At 37.0% G+C, this 18,271-nt stretch overlaps 1 protein-coding gene across 1 annotated transcript in view; it reads left to right on the forward strand.

Annotated features, from left to right (window-relative positions):
* The window catches only part of ldbr (lariat debranching enzyme), a 141,591-nt gene that overhangs the window by 63,543 nt on the left and 59,777 nt on the right, over positions 1-18,271 (forward strand). Inside the window, exons 4-5 of the mRNA XM_067148596.2 lie at positions 15,283-15,409; positions 15,496-15,564. Coding sequence (XP_067004697.2) covers positions 15,283-15,409; positions 15,496-15,564 — 196 coding nt within the window. The remainder of the gene's footprint in view (positions 1-15,282; positions 15,410-15,495; positions 15,565-18,271) is intronic.

Consider the following 18,271-nt stretch of genomic DNA (forward strand, 5'->3'; position numbering starts at 1 on the left):
TACATTATAATAAATAATATAAATAATGAGAAATTATAAATTTATAATAAAAGGAAAATTTCTCAAAACTAATATCATATACTGTATGTAAAAAAATAGAGCACATTAAAAACATAAAAAAGATAAAGAATTTTAAATTAATCTTATGCCAAGGCAACAATGACAATAGAATGGTTTTGAGTAGTAGCATAAAGTTGGTTGATAAAATGTCACCAAAGAGCTTCTTTGAACATGTGATAGCACTTATTTTTCAGGAAGGTGGTTCCACTCACAGCAGGCAAGTACTGTGAATGAATTATTGGCAGTTCTGTGGGTAGGAAAAATAAGGATGGTATTATTATATCTAGTGTTAAAACTGTGATAGGATGAGAGGTATTTGAAAAAGGGAGTAAGGTAATATGGTTGTGAAGAATGAAGGACTTACGGAGATGGCATAGAGGATGCACAGTGCGACAGATTTCTAGTCAGGGTCAAGATGGGTGGTTGTATGGAGGAATTTCATGGTCATAGTACCGTAGGTTACAGACATAACTCACACGTGTTTCGACCCATGTTGCAATCTGCTCAATAACTTGCCCAGTGTTCTCCATAAAATCACATAATAGTCTACATGAGGGAAAACTAGAGCTTCTACCAGCATTTTAAAAAGTTTTTCAGGAAATAAGTATTTATACCTGCACAATATGTGCAATGCGGAGAGCGTTTTCTGGATCATGTTTGTAATATGTCTTGTCCATGACATGTTATCATCGAACATGACACCCTAGGACTTTTATTGAGATATGAATATGTTAGTATTACATAACATTACAGATGTATCTCGATTCACAATTAAGTATTTATTTTCCACCTAGTCGATACAATGATTGCTTAAGGCAATTTTTAATGGTCAAAAGTGGTACATGTTTCGTATATTATCAACATCTTCAGCCACATAACACTGTTTAGATGAAAAATGTATAAAATTGACAAAGTAATGCTTTAGAGGAAGTGTCCTTAAAATTAACATAATCTTGTCAATCTTATGTTGATTTTAAGGACACTTCCTCTAAAGCATTACTTTGTCAATTTTATACATTTTTCATCTAAACAGTGTTATGTGGCTGAAGATGTTGATAATATACGAAACATGTACCACTTTTGACCATTAAAAATTGCCTTAAGCAATCATTGTATCGACTAGGTGGAAAATAAATACTTAATTGTGAATCTATTGAAGTGCGATACGGACCATGAAGCTGATTTTATGTGATGTATCTCGAGTCGATTGATTTTCGCAAGTAATTTTGCAGTCGTAGTACAAGGCATATGCAGAACAAAACACTAAAGATTACGACCAAATAACACATCCCACCTCGGAAGCAGGTTTTCCAGCTTGTTACTGGATAACAGCACAGTATATCTATATATATAAAATAGCATGTCCTGACTGACTAACTGATTCATCATTGCTGATCCAAAACTACTGGACATAAAGAAATGGAATTTTTGGGATACATTTATATTAGAGCATAGGTGCTCATTAAGGGAGAATTTTTGGATATTCCATTGCTAAGGGGGTGAAAAGTTGGGTGAATTGTTTAAATGAGCATATCTATATCTCAAAAACTTTAGAGTTTACAGACATAAAAATTGGTATTTAGAATATACTTTAAAAATAAAGAAACACATATTTTTTGTTTTCAGAAAATCCCCTAAGGGGGTTAAAAAAGGTGAAAAAGGGGTTGAACACCTTTTATGTAAATGCTTATATCTAAAAAACTGAAGATGTTATGGACATGAAAATTGGTATCTGGGATCTCCTTTAAAAATAAAGAAACACAAATGTTTTTATTTTTGGAAAATCCAATTAATGGGGGGGGGGGGTGAACAGGAGTGACAAAGGGGGTGAATTTTTAAAAAGGCTACTGTATACCTGCAGTATATGTCAGAAATGTAAGTAGTTACAGATGTGAAGATTGGTATTTGGAATCTCCTGTAAAAGTAAAGAAACACAGATAATTTATTATCAGAAAATCTACTTAAAGGGGATCTGAAAAATGACGGAAAATTCATTTAAGGAGGGGGAGGAAAAAATTGAAAAATTGTTGAATTCTTTGTATGAGGGTATTCATATCTCAAAAACTAAAGATGTTGCAGATGTGAAGATTGGTATTTGCAATCGCATTTAAAAATAAAGAAACACGTATATTTTGTTTTCAGAAAGAGGGACCTGGCGGCCCCGGGTTTGATTCCCGGCCGGATCAGGGTTTTTTTATTGTAAATGATTAATATACCTGGCCTGGGGACGGGGTGTTTGTATCGTCCTTAACGTTCCTTTCCTCACATTCATCACTCTACACTTTCGCAATTCCAATTACACGCAGGTTCATATCATATGGTGCAAGTAGGGGCAAAAGATCTCTATAGATCGACGCCCCGAACAAATAGCATTTTAAAAAATGTGTATGATGATACTTATATCTAACAAAAACTAAAGGTGTTACAGACGTGAAAATTGGTATTTGGAATCTCGTTTAAAAATAAAGAAACAGGCATTTTGGGGGAAAATTCAACTCGGGGGTTGGGGGGAGGGGTGAAAAAAAGGAGTTGACTTCTTTTTATGAGGATACGTATATCTCAAAAACTGAAGATGTTGCAGTTGTCATAATTGATATTTTAATGCTCCTTTATAAATAAAGAAACATGTATTTTTTGTTTTTGGAAAATTCACTTAAGGGGGAGGGTGAAAGGAAGTGAAAGAAATTGAATTATTTTTATGGTGATACTTATATTCCAAAAACTGAAGGTTAGAGATGTGAACGTTGGTATTTAGAATCTCCTGTAAAAATAAATAAACACACTTTGGCGGCAGGGGGGATCAACTTAACTGAGGGGAGGTGAAAAAGGAGTTGAATTATTTTTATGAGGATACTTATATCTCAGAAACTGAAGATGTTACAGACATGAAAATTTGTATTTGAAATCTTCTTTCAAAGTAAAGAAACGCGTATTCTTTTGTTTTCAGAAAATCCACTTGGAGGTGAAAGAATTGAAAAATTAGTTGAATTATGTGTATAAGGTTACTTATATAAAAATAAAGATGTTACAGACATAGAAATTGGTATTTTGAATCTCCTTTAGAGATAAACACGTATTTTTTTGTTTGCGGCGGGGGGGGGGGGGGATGAAAATAAGTAAAGAAGTGAGAAAGTTGAATTCTTTTCATTGGGATACTTCTATCTCAAAAACTGAAGATGTTATAGATGTGAAAACAATTTTTTGGAATCTCCTTTTAAAATAAAGAAACACATATTAATTGTTTTCGGAAAATCCACTTAAGGGTGTGAAAAGAATTGAAAAAGCGGGTGAATTTTTCAAATGAGTACCAGTATATCTACAGTATATATCAGAAACTTAACATGTTACAGACGTGAAAATTGATATTTGGAATCTCCTTTAACAATAAAGAAAACATATTTTTTTTGTTTTCGGAAACTCCACTTAGGTGGGGGAAGGACTGATAAAGGTTTTTTTTTTTTTTTTTTTTTTTTTTTTTTTTTTTTTTTTTTTTTTTTTTGTGGATACTTATATCTTAAAAACTGAAGATGTTACAGACGTGGTAATAGGTATTTGGAATCTATTTTTAAAAAAAGGAAACTTTTTTTTTTCCGACTTGAGAGAAGACTGTTTCTCACATGTACTGTTCTATGTTGCATGGTCATCTTAAGGCGGAATTCAACTGAGGCAACATTTGGGCGACATGGAGCATGCGACAGTGAAGTACGCTGCAGTCGACTTTCAACTTGAAGAAACATGGCACGTCATGTAGCGTGCGGCTGTTTGGCATGAGACATGTTGCTATCTGTGGAACACTCTCTGGTGCCGCATGCCTCAAAAATTTGCTTGTCAAACAGTGTCGCCCGGGATAGGACAGTGTGTGGATCGGTGCTACAATTTCCGTGCGACAAGATGAAGTGAGCTATTGAAAACACTGCGAATTTAATTGGGGATTATCACAATGCTCCGGAATTGCGGAATGTAACATTGAGTGATTATAAAAACGGCAGCAAAGAAAGCATACATTGAAATGGCCCCCAGAAAAATATGACAGCAGTGTCCACGAACTGAAGAAAATTTTAAAAATGCATTTAGCTTTCTACCAACAGCATAAAAGAATTCAGAAAATGAAAACTGTGGTGCTTCTCCATTGAGAGGAAACCTGTGGTTCGCGTATAATCTACTTACCTTTCTTCTTGACATTGATGCTCCAAACGTTAAGTGACAATGAGGAACGTGAGGTGAATTGATTTTAAGCCACTGTTTTCCTCTAATAAATGAAATAAGGTAACTGCTTATGAACATTTGTAAATAAGATTGTGATTTATTCAATGCCTGCTGAGCTGAGGGGCTCAGACAGTTGAGGCGCTAGTCTTCTGACCCCAACTTGGCAGGTTCAATCCTGGCTGTCTGGTGGTATTTGAAGGAGCTCAAGTAGACCTACGTCAGCCTCGTGTCGGTAGATTTGCACGTAAAATAACGCCTGCTACACTAAATTCCGGCACCTCGGCGACTCAGAAAACCGTAAAAGTAGTAATGGGACATAAAGCTAATAACATTATTGTACAATAATAATAATAATATATTCTACATAATTATCAGTATCTTATGGCATTTCCATGCCTATGGATTTCTCGTAAATACGTTGTTTAATAGCATAACAACAAATGGTTCTCTTTACTACACTGTTAACACACAACAGTTAATCCACTTATTCGGATACCCTTCGCCGCTACTCTAATTACGCAAAGTCTTCGAACGCTGTTTCATCACAGTCTTCTTTTCCCTCACTATGTCTACTTACTGCCGGCCCCGTGGTGTACGGGTAGCATGCCTGCATCTTACCCGGAGGCCCCGGGTTCGATTCCTGGCCAGGTCAGGGACTTTTACCTGGACCTGATGGCTGGTTCGAGGTCCACTCAGCCTATGTGAATAGAACTGAGGAGCTATCTGACGGTGAGGTAGCGGCCTCGGTCTAGAAAGCCAAGAATAACGACCAAGAGGATTTGTCGTGCTGACCACACGACACCTCGTAATCTGCAAGCCTTTGAGCTGAGGAGCGGTAGCTTGGTAGGCCAAGGCCCTTCAAGGGCTGTAGTGCCATTTTTTTTGTCTACTTATTGTCATAGTTGACATGAGTTATCTTTCATTCTCCTAGTATAACTGTATTAGAAATGTGAACTATAAGGGGATAAAATAATCAGAATAGGGTTAGGATATTCTGCTTAAAACTAACTTAATACATTTAATTTTTAAAAATATCATTAAACTCCAGTAAACAAGAAATTCCTAAATCTCCCCGTATCTCTAGGTATACCAATTCTGTCATGGTACACGACCTTCATCTGACAAAGTACTCCATAAACTAATCACTAACGGCTTTTGTCTCTTGAGAATTCCGACGTGGTTTGTTTGCCAAGGGCTCCATGCCTTTTCAGCTTGGATTACTCCGCGCCATGCACATTTCTGGGATGATTTGTGAGATGATAGGTTGAGAAACTCGAAACAAGTACCGGTACATCAAGGAAGTAGCTGTCACCAACCGGTCAAAGTCGAGTGAGGAACTGTTGTCTGGTTGCCTTGATGGAATAACGTTTGTAGTTGGCGACAAGTCTTCACAAGTGACGCATGCTACACCCGACAACACATGTAGCATACCACATTTTTCTGCCCCACTGACAACAAGCCGCATGCTACAAAGAGCAACATTTGTTGCCAGCCGCGTGTTCCATGTCGCCCAAATGTTGCCTCAGTGGAATCCCGCCTTTAGCCCCCGAAAGGCAGTACCACAAACGTGGTTAGTGAAGAGTTTCTGAGGTAAATTAAACTTAATTTTTTGGTGAGTTTTCATACTTCAGGGATTTTCACTTAACGTCTTAGTACAGTACTGTGGGACGATTACTTTTAACAAATTATGAAATCCACGTGAGCGAAGTCGCGGGTAACTGCTAGTTTCTCATAAAAGAACAATTGGATGCAAGATGGGGTCTGCCATTTTTCCACTGAGGTACTCAGTTATTGAATTTAAGTAACAATTTTCATCCTAAACCATCTCTGATGTAGGAAACACAAATAGGGAAATTTACTCCGTGATGGTTGATAATTTTGTATGAGAAGACGGCACCAAAAGAAGATGATCAATTTTCGTGTTATTTTGGTTTGTATCAGATAGAACATGTCAAAAGGGACAAAAATTTATTTTTCTTCGTGGAAAACTGTTGGAGTTAATGGACATTTGTATAGATAATGTAATTCTAAACCTATGTAGTTGCTCAGTTTATCTTCTTATTGAAAGCCATCATTTTACCTATTAATGCAGTTTTTTATCAATTTGATTTATAAGTGTCCATAAAAACGCCCTTATCTTAATGAAGCATTTCTAACATCTTTTCGGTGGAAATCTGTCTATATTTCCTCATCTATATACAGTATACATATAAAATAAGAGTTTTGTCTGTACATTACTCAGAATTTAAAAAGAATGGTATTTCTGTATCGGTTGCATCCACAGTAAGAAGGAAATGCATTTTTTTTTTCATTTTTCATATTCTCTGTCTGTCTGTATGTGCATCACGAGAAAATGGGTCAAGAGAATTTAATGAAAATCAGTATATATAATCAGGGAATGAGGCACTGCAATCAAGGCTATAAATAATTTTATTCACATTGACCAAAATGGTAGTTTAGGGGGAAGCCTAAATTTTAATTCTCAGATATCTGTGTTAACTCCAGGACACTGCCCTTGAGGCGGTAGAGGTGGGATCCCTCGCTTAGTCCGAGGGAAAAACCGACCCTGGAGGATAAACAGATTAAGAAGAAGAAGAAGATATCTGTGTTATTGGGGGTCCTTTCAATAAATACTACGTAACTTAAGGTATATAGAATTAAATTTCCGATCATTATTGTCTTATACTTTTTTTTTACATTTGGCTTTACGTCGTACTGACACAGATAGATCTTATGATGACGATGAGATAGGAAAGGGCGGGTGGGAAGGAAGTGGCCATGACCTTAATTAAGGTACAGCCCCAGCATTTGCCTGGTGTGAAAATGGAAAACCATGGAAAACAATCTTCAGGGCTGCCGACAGTAGAGTTCAAACCCACTATCTTCCGAATGCAAGCTCACAGATGCGTGCCCCTAACCGCATGACCAACTTACTCAGTTAATACATTTTTATTGTGCTTGCTATGATAAGGGAGATATTCATGAATTTTGATTTTTGTTGCTAAGTCCACATCGACGTCGAACCACGAGAAAATGGGTAAACAGTTTTTAATGAGAATCTATTAAAGTCAGGGAATAAGGCAGTACTGTCTAGGCTATAAATCATTTTATTCACACTGGATGAAATGGTAGTTTAGGGCAAGGCACCTACAATGTAATTTTTAAATACCTATATTATTGGTCCTATCGTTAAATCGACAAATAACAACAGTTATATAGAATACAGTTTCTGATCACTTATATCTTACTATACAGTTTTGCAGTACCGACTATGATAATAGAATTCTTGAATTTAGACTAGAAGAAACATATCCCTCATTACTTCACTAAGTGCTTCACTGCATGTCTCTCTGCAGACAAACTTTAGCTGATATTCAATCCTCATTGTTTGTTTGTCCATACTGTAATAACATCATAGGTAAATTTTACTACATCGCGAGTGTTAGTCGCCTGCTCTACCAGGACAATATTCTTTTATCCAACTATCTTTACATACTGTTTCTGCTGACTGAATAATTCTGCCGTCTGTAAGTCCTCACATATACACTCCCCTTGTTGATTACTGATTCCTGGAACTTCTTTTCTTTCCCCTGACTTTTATTGCTTCGCAACTATTGCAAGGTTGAGAAACAGTGCCCTTGGTTATATATGATTTCAATCAATCAATCACCACCAATCTAAATTTAGGGCTGCCACCCACATGGCAGATTTCTCATCAGTTGTTTACCGAGTCGTTTTTTAAATGATTTCAAAGAAGTTTGAAATTTATCAAACATGTCTCTTGGTAAATTATTCCAATCGCTAATTCCTCTTCTTGTAAACTGTTACTGTAATAGTTTTTTATAAATTATCCAGCAATAAAAATTGTGAAAATGAATGAAAAGATATCTCCTACCATAATTAGTATGCTGTGACTTGCATGTAACATCAATGCCGATAGGTTGGGAAGGGATTATTCCTGATACATTAAAAGTAAGTTGCAAATGTGACGACATAAATAGGATAAAAACATAATAAAAGTTTAATACGGTTATTAATTTAACCCTACATTGCATGAATTTTTTTATATCCACAACTCTGACGTGAGAAAATGATTACAGGGAGATCAGGTATGTAACAGAACATTGACAACATATTTTTGATGTATTTGATCATACTGCTGAGCAAAAAGAGAAAAATTCAGTAGTGTGCAAAAATGCTACATCATGCACTGTAGGCTACTTATGTACAAATGTTATCCCAGTGCAGTATAGGAGAAGTGTTGTTTATAACTCGTCATAATGTAGAAAAAGTTAAACTTATTTTTAAACAATAAAACAAAATTAATACACTGATGGAAAAAATGTCTTTCTCAAATGGATAGGTCATATCCACAGTTTCAACTGATGTGATAGCCTTTGGAACAATCTGTATTCCTTTTCAAACACAGTGCTGCTTGTCTATTGCCATCCATTAATTGCTGCTAATTTCAGATGTCCATACCTTACCTCACAGCCTGCACAGTTGCTAGGTAATATTGTCTGGCCATCCACCTATACCTTACATCACAGCTTGCACAGTTGCTAGGGTTACACTTCCGTCAAGCTACCTTCCGTAACACATATTTTCAAATGATCCCCAACCATGAAACATTTATGTCAAAAGAAATCATGAATATATTTGCTAAAGGTAAACAACTCCATCTTCAGAAAACACAGTACATTATTATTATTATTGTTATTGTTGTTGTTATTATTATTGAAGTAAACTACAACCAAAAAATAGTTATGGCAGATGGAGAGGACAGCAGTTTCATGTGACAATTAGCGCCATCTAGTGACATCATTCAGGAAATAATACTTTCCAAAACATACCATACAGCAGTACCTACGGTATATAGAACAAGAGGTAACATCACTTACAAGGGGTCATTCCCTACTCGTCACCACTGATTTTGTTCAAATTTATAGAACATGTAGGGCTTGGTTAGAAATGAAAGTACCCGAAGTGGGAACTCCAGATGGCCAAGCGTATAGAAAATAAAAATAAAAATACAAATGTTGACGCGGCTCTCGCACTGCATAAGCCACTTACGTTAGCGCACACGCCGAGCAGTTGTTGGCGTAGAGGTAAGAGCTTGGGCTAGTAATTCGATGGTCGTAGGTTCGGCTCCCCGTGTGGAGAATATTTTTCTCAATTTTTATATTATTCATTTATGTTAATTTGTTTTATGTATTTATATGCAAAAGACATACAGGACGTCATTTTTTTAATGCGCGCACAATTGTAGAAAATTTGGAGTTGTGAACTTTCCCGACGTGTTCAAACAGAAATTCTTTTTTCTCCTTTACTGGATATCTCCCCTCATTGGGTATGTGCCATAAATGTGAATAGTCGTTTCACAATAAGATTCGTTTTCACCTGACAAGTGAAGGTTGCTCCTGACCACTGTACACAAACAATAGTTTCTTGGCACTGGTAGAAAAAAGTCTGACAATGAAATCCCAATTTTTTACCTTTTCTATGCCTTCTGCATATAAATAAATAAATAAATAAAATGAATTATTCACCTCTTTTCATAATTGGAAAATGAATAATATAAAAGTTGACAGGAAACAACAGTCTCCACACGGGGAGTCAAACGCACGACCAACGAATTAGCAGTCCGAGTTCTTACCGCTATGCCAACAACTGCTCGGTTTGCGCACTAACGTAAGTGGCTTATACGGTGCGAGAGCCGCGTCAACATTTGTATTTTTATTTTCTATACGCTTGGTCATCTGGAGTTCCCACTTCGGGTACTTTCATTTCTAGCCAAGCCCTGTATGTTCTATAAATTTGAGCGAAATCGGTGGTGACGAGTAGGGAATGCCCCCTTGTTAGACACACTCATGAAGCTTCAGCAATAGTCACCAACTATACTCTTCTCCATATATGTCTCAACTAACTATTGAGAAGAGGAATGAAGAAATGAACTCATTGCTGACATCAGCCAACAGATAATAGAGGATCAGTGGAGGGAGGGGGAACATTTTGAGACTGTCCGGGCACTAGTGAAAAGCATTCTGCCTATTCCACTTAAGTATTTGAAGATGGAAATTCAGATTGGTTTATGGAATCTGGAGGAAGCCCTAGATGCTGGAGTGACATGCAGGACATCCTGTAAAAGCTAGGGAAAATTTTAAACAGGAATCAGCAGCTGAAGAGATAGATAAATTGCTTGTGACACCATTATTGATAAATGAAGAGGGGGGGGGACAGTGCGAAATGGGTAAAATTTCTCTCCAAGAAGAATAAGAAGAGAGAATAGAAGAAGAAGAAGAAGAAGAAAGAAAGAAAGAAAGAAATTCAACTTACAACAGATGGAGCGGAATCTGGCAGAATGGAAGTCATTGATAGCAGGGAAAGCCAAGAGAAACAGACTATAATCTATCAGCTTCATTGTCCGTATTGATGAATTAAGAATGCAAGTATGAAGAATGAGATTTCCACCTAATCAATACTTTATTACAAATGTTTGAAGTTATCTACATTGAAACAGTACCGGTTTCGACCTGTAAAAAGGTCATCATGAGCTGTTGGTGAACCTGCTTAATAGCGATAGTACGTAAAACATTACTAAAGCTAATTTAACAAGAATGCCTTATTCTATTATAATATTACTTAAGATATATACATATGGTACAATATGGGGCTTAGACTCATTGGAGTTCCATTCAAAAACCTGTGCTGTTGCCAACATTATGTCAAACAATATACATATATACATATGGTGCAATAAAGGGCTTTGGCTTGCTGGAGTCCCTTGAATGCCACACACTCCAAAAATTGTATAACAGAGGTTGAAAATACAGTTCCTATAGAATAGAGGATCACTGAGGTTTCGGTGTTAAGTTGAAACGTCTTTGCAGCATGTCGGCACTGAGACCAACCGTTGTGAATACACAATCAAGGTGCTTTGTTGGGCCGCAATTTTGCGGGGAGCGTAATAGACTGACATTCTGTAGCTTGTTCATTCTTATTGTATGATGTTGCTGATAAATACTAATTTCCAGGTTCCTTGTTGAGGCATGTCATGCTATGGATGAAGTTTTGAAATTAAAGAAAGGTTGATAGAGTCCCCTTTCTCAGATTTTGAATTTACCTGAGCACAAATGCAAGTGTGAAGAGGGGACTCTATCAACCTTTCTTTAATTTCAAAACTTCATCCATAGCATGACATGCCTCAACAAGGAACCTGGAAATTAGTATTTATCAGCAACATCATACAATAAGAATGAACAAGCTACAGAATGTCAGTCTATTACGCTCCCCGCAAAATTGCGGCCCAACAAAGCACCTTGATTGTGTATTCACAACGGTTGGTCTCAGTGCCGACATGCTGCAAAGACGTTTCAACTTAACACCGAAACCTCAGTGATCCTCTATTCTATAGGAACTGTATTTTCAACCTCTGTTATACAATTTTTGGAGTGTGTGGCATTCAAGGGACTCCAGCAAGCCAAAGCCCTTTATTGCACCATATGTATATATGTATATTGTTTGACATAATGTTGGCAACAGCACAGGTTTTTGAATGGAACTCCAATGAGTCTAAGCCCCATATTGTACCATATGTATATATCTTAAGTAATATTATAATAGAATAAGGCATTCTTGTTAAATTAGCTTTAGTAATGTTTTACGTACTATCGCTATTAAGCAGGTTCACCAACAGCTCATGATGACCTTTTTACAGGTCGAAACCGGTACTGTTTCAATGTAGATAACTTCAAACATTTGTAATAAAGTATTGACTAGGTGGAAATCTCATTCTTCATACTTGCAAGAGAAACAGACTCAGTTAAAATTTAGGGGTCATCCAGAAGCTGTACTTATGAAGCCAAAGAGCGGTAAGACCTATGCGGACGTTTTGAAGGACATTCGGTGTAAAATAAAACCAGAAGACAGTGGAGAGAGCATTCACTCTATTTGCAAAACAAGCTTGGGTGATTCTTCTCAAGTTCAGTAAAGCCACACAAAATGAGAATAGAGATAACTTTAATAAATCTCTGAGAAATATCGGATGAGATGGGGTTGTGAAGTCTTTAAACCCATGTACTACCTTGGAAATTCGGGATCTGTACAGTGTCACCACTGCTCTAGATATAGAGGAAGCTGTAAGATGGGATCTTTGGAACTTTGAAGGAGAATTAAATGTCTCAATTACACATCTGAATAGCAGAAAGCAGAAACTTGCCATTGTAGAGATAGAGGATAAGAAGGCTCAGAAACTATTGGAGATAGGTAAAATGATTATATTGTAGAATCCGGAAAAGGATCATGGTATCTCGTTTTAGATGACTATTGTATGGGCATCAGGCACGTAACTGCAAAGATGCAAACAAATGTAAGCTTTATTCTAAGTGTGGAGAAGCTGGACACAAGGCTGAAAGTTGTAAAGCAAAGCCACGATATATAATTTGTACAGATATGGATGTTGAAGAAGCTAAACGAAATCATGTTTCTGGTCCAGGAGCATGCATAGCATTTCATGAAGCTCGGGAAAAGCCTAAAATAAGCAGTAAATGACACAGACTGTTCATTGTAACCTTAAAAAGATTACATATATTCGATGAAACTAGTTTCGGTCTTCTTTAGAGACCATCATCAGTCAAAATCAAGTTAAGGCAAGACATGAATTATAGATAAAATTTATTTAGCAAGTATGTGTTGTTGAAATTCAGTGCAAGACAAGTAAAGATTTGGATGTTAAACACTCATTTTTCCCATCGTCACCATAAAATCTATCTGTGTCGGTGCGATGTAAGACATTTCCCTTGTCCATCTTCTGGCAGGTTGGATTGTTTTTGGCACCTTTCCATCTTCCTCTATCCAACCATCCATTGTTCTTCCTTAACTGTGTTCCAAACCAAGTTTCTTCTAATTATACTATTCTCATTTGTTTTCAACTTCCTTAGTCTTGATCTCTCTCTTGCACTCCCTCCTTCTGTCTGTGTCTCTATCACCTGCTTCAGCATCCTTCCCTTCTCCATCCTTGTAATGTGTCCGAACCATCTAAGTTTATCCTCCTCCATTCAATCATAAAGCTTTTCCACTCTGATTTCCATCCTGTCTTCCTCATTTCTTACTCTGTCCTTTCGTGTCTTCCCTATCATACTTTTTAAAACTTTCATTTCACTGGCTTGGATTGTATTTTCCTGTCTTTTTTGTCAGTATCCAGGTCTCTGCTGCGTATGTCAATATTGGGTAGTAGTACATCTTATACATCACCCCTTTACACTTCATTGTTACTTCCTTCCACTATACCCAGGTTTCTCACAGTCTGGTAGAATGCATTTCCCTGTTGAATCCTTTTACTGATGTCCATGTCCAGCTGTGCATCATACATCAGTTTGATTCTGTTGTACTTGAAGCTCTCTACAATTTCAAAGTTTTGTCCCTTTATTTTTAAAATTCCTTTCCCTTACCTTTCTCTTGTAGTCAACACCATTGCCTTACTCTCTTTCATGCTGATTTTCATTTCATAATTTTCAAATATCTCACTCAACATGTTGAGTTGTCCTTGTACTTCCTCTCTGTTTGCTCTGTACACCAAATATCATATCCAAGCAGCATTACCTTCAGCTCCCTGTCCCTGTACTTTTCCTTTGTCTCTTTCACAATTTTGTCCATAACCAGTATGAATAACAGTGGTGACAAACCACTTCCTTGACATAGTCCAGTTTCATTCCAAACCACTCCCTTCTCCCCACACTTCTGCAACAATTTTTGCACTATACTTGCCCATATTCTATCATTTGTTTTCCAAATAGTTTCTGGTGCGTTACATTCCATACCTTTGCTGTGGGTACACTGTAATAAGCCTTTTCTTAACAAAGGAATGTCATCATCTCTTCTGTATTACCAGTATTTTTCTATTAACTACCTTGTACTGAAAATGAGGTCTTGTTTTTATCTTCAGTTTCAAAAGCCATCTTATAATTGAACTCTCAACTTTCTTCTCATTTTCATTTCTATTACCCTTTCAAATATCTTTGCTACCTAAGATATGAGTGTGATTCCTCCATAATTATGACATATCTTCTTGCCTCTCTTCTTAAACATAGGTATAATTACTGATTTACTCCAGTTATTTTGTACTGATTTCTTCCCCCCCCCCCCCCCGCCCCCAAATACATCTAAATAGCCTATACAGACATTGTAGACAAATGGGTGCTGCTGCTTTTATCTTTTCCTTACACAGTTCATCCAATCCTGCTACTTTTCCCACTTCCATTCATTTGAAAGCTGTTCGCCCACCTCTTCCATTGTGATTTCACTATTGCATTCAAGAGTTCTTCAAAGTAATCATTCCATTCTTTTTTCCTTATCTCCTCTGGTTGCATTATTATCTCATCCTTTTTCCACTTCTCCTGCTTTGTGTAGACTCTTTCTTCTTGCAAGTCCATATAGCATCCTTTTACCACTATACACATCCTCTTCCTACTCTTCTGTAAATCATTCCCAGATTTTCTTCACTTACTGCTGTACTTTCTTGCACCTTCTTTTCATTTCCTGATACTTTCATCTATCTTCTTCCATTTTATCCCTGTTCCATACATGTCATGCTTTCTTATTATTTTTTTGCTGTTTTCTTTACCCTCCACCCTGAGGTCTTTTAACTTTCACCCTTTCAGCTGTTCTGCCACAAGCACTCTCCGTACAGCTTACAAATGCCTTCTTGCACATGTTTCATTCCACTTCCACACTTTCCACTTCAGTTCTGGGTATGTGTTGTTTCAATTTATATTGGAATTTTTGTATTTTTATTTTCTTCTCTCTTATTTCTTTCATTTTCACTATTTTTCCTACTTTCATTTTTGCTACCAATACTCTATGGTCTCCATCAAATGTACTTCTAGCAAGGTTCTTGATATTCATAATGAAGTTCAAATTTACTGAAAAACTATTTACATTTTCTGTGTCTTTATTTTCTATATATTAGACAATATAGCTGCAACAAATGGAAAAATTTAGTGAATGCTTTCTTTACAGAAATGATATAAATTCTGACAGTCTTGGAAGTAAGCCCTGTGAAGAACTCCTTCAGGACTTGAAGCCTTCATACTGGTTTTCTGCTCACCTACATGTGAAGTTTTCTGCATTAATTCAGCATTCTGATGTAAGTAATGCTTGTATTGAGTATTATGTAACCTTTGTCCTGTTTCTTGCAGCTTTACTTTATCGATTTTATGTTTATTTTTCTAGGATTTGAAGAACAAGCAGACCAAGTTTCTAGCATTAGATAAATGCTTGCCAAGAAGAAAATTTTTACAGGTATGTATCAGATACACATTTTAAAATTGAACTGTACTGTATTAAATACCTTACATCAAGCCAGTCTTATCAGCTATGAATTATAATTATGACACCATTGATTTCATATAGTACGTTGCAAGATTGAGTTCTGATACAGTTAGTTGGCGCACCATATCATTACACTAGATATTTGCTAATCCCATCATTCCTTGCAAAAAGGGGTACCGAATTAGGGCGAGTGACGAATTATTGAGAGTGTCTGAGGGGTGTAGTTGAAGAACTACTGTATTTTATTAAATCCAATGTTACAATCTAGTTAAATTTACTGAAAATGCGAACTTGAAACAAATGAAGGATTGTAGTGAATACTAACTTAGTTTACAGAAATAATTTGAATTCTGATAGTCTTGAGAGTAAGCCTTTATATTGGTTTTCTGCTCAATTACGTGTGAAGATTTCTGCATTAATTCAAGAAAAATTTAATTTACATACATACATACATACATATATACATTATCATTGTAGACTGTTATGCCTTTCAGCGTTCAGTCTGCAAGCCTCTGTGAGTTTACTAAACGTCGCCACAATCCTCGATTTGTAACTAGTGTTGTGGCCTCATTTATTTCTATACCTCTTATCTTTAAATCGTTAGAAACGGAGTCTGATCATCGTCATCTTGGTCTACGTCTACTTCTCTTACCCTCCATAACAGAGTCCATTATTCTCCTAGGTAACCTATCCTCCTCCATTCGCCTTACATGACCCCACCACCGAAGCCGGTTTATGCGTACAGCTTCATCCATAGAGTTCATTCCTAAATTAGCTTTTATCTCCTCATTCTGAGTACCCTCCTGCCATTGTTCCCACCTGTTTGTACCAGCAATCATTCTTGCTACTTTCATGTCTGTTACTTCTAACTTATGAATAAGATATCCTGAGTCCACCCAGCTTTCGCTCCCGTAAAGCAAAGTTGGTCTGAAAAGAGACCGATATAAAGATAGTTTCGTCTGGGAGCTGACTTCCTTCTTACAGAATACTATTGATAGCAACTGTGAGCTCACTGCATTAGCTTTACGACACCTTGATTCAATCTCACTTACTATATTACCATCCTGGGAGAACACACAACCTAAATACTTGAAATTATCGACCTGTTCTAGCTTTGGATCACCAATCTGATATTCAACTTCTTACCTACTGACACCAGTTTAGTCTTCAAGAGGCTAATTTTCATACCATACACATTGCACCTGTTTTCTAGTTCCAAGATATGACACTGCAGGCTTTCGGCATAATCTGCCATTAAGACCAAGTCGTCAGCATAGGCCAGACTGCTTACTACATTTCCACCTAACTGAATCCCTCAATGCCATTTTATACCTTTCAGCAGATGATCCATGTAAACTACGAACAGCAAAGGTGAAAGATTACAGCCTTGTCTAACCCCTGTAAGTACCCTGAACCAAGAACTTATTCTACCATCAATTTTCACTGAAGCCCAATAGTCAACATAAATGCCTTTGATTGATTTAATAATCTACCTTTAATTCCATAGTCCCCCAGTATAGCGAACATCTTTTCCGTTGGTACCCTGTCATGTTCTTTCTCTAGATCTACGAAACTTAAACACAACTGAATATTCCTCTCGTAGCATTTTTCAATTACCTGGCACATACTGAAAATCTGATCCTGACAGCCTCTCTATGGTCTGAAACCACACTGGTTTTCGTCCAACTTCCTCTCAACGACCGATCGCACCCTCCCTTCCAAGATGCCAGTGAATAAATACTTTGCCTGGTATACTAATCAATGAGATACCTCGATAGTTGTTGCAATCCTTCCTGTTCTCTTGCTGATAGATAGGTGCAATTACTGCTTTTGTCCAATCTGAAGGTACTTTACCAACACTCCATGCTAATTTTACTACTCTATGAAGCCATTTCACCCCTGCCTTCCCACTATACTTCACCATTTCAGGTCTAATTTCATCTATTCCTTCTGCTTTATGACAATGGAGTTTATTTACCATCCTTTCCACTTCTTCAAACGTAATTTCACCAACATCATTTTCCTCCTCCCCATGAGCTTGGCTGTTTGCAACACCACCAGGATGATTTCCTTTTACATTGAGAAGATGTTCAAAATATTCCCTCCACCTCTCCAGTGATTCCCTGGGATCTATTATGAGTTCACCTGAATTACTCAAAACACTGTTCATTTCCTTTTTCCCTCCCTTCCTAAGATTCTTTATTACTGTCCAGAAAGATTTCCCTGCTGCTTGACCTAGCCTTTCCAGGTTATTACCAAAATCTTCCCACGACTTCTTTTTGGATTCAACAGCTATTTGTGTCGCTCTGTTTCTTTCGTCTACGTACAAATCCCTGTCTGCCTCGGTCCTTGTTTGGAGCCTTTTCTGATAAGCCTTTTTTTTATGTTTACAAGCTGCTCTCACTTCATCATTCCACCAATATGTTTGCCTTTTCCCATCTTTACATACAGTTGTTCCTAGACATTCCGTTGCTGTTTCTACTACAGCATCCCTGTATGCCACCCATTCACTTTCTATATCCTGAACCTGCTTACTGTCTACTATTCGAAACTTCTCACTAATCATATCCATGTACTTCTGTCTAATTTCCTCTTCCTGGAGATTTTCTACCCTTATTTGTTTGCAGACAGATTTCACTTTCTCTACCCTAGGCCTAGAGATACTTAGTTCACTACA

Source organism: Anabrus simplex, chromosome 5 (assembly GCF_040414725.1).
Source record: "Anabrus simplex isolate iqAnaSimp1 chromosome 5, ASM4041472v1, whole genome shotgun sequence".
In the NCBI taxonomy this organism is placed as follows: domain Eukaryota; kingdom Metazoa; phylum Arthropoda; class Insecta; order Orthoptera; family Tettigoniidae; genus Anabrus; species Anabrus simplex.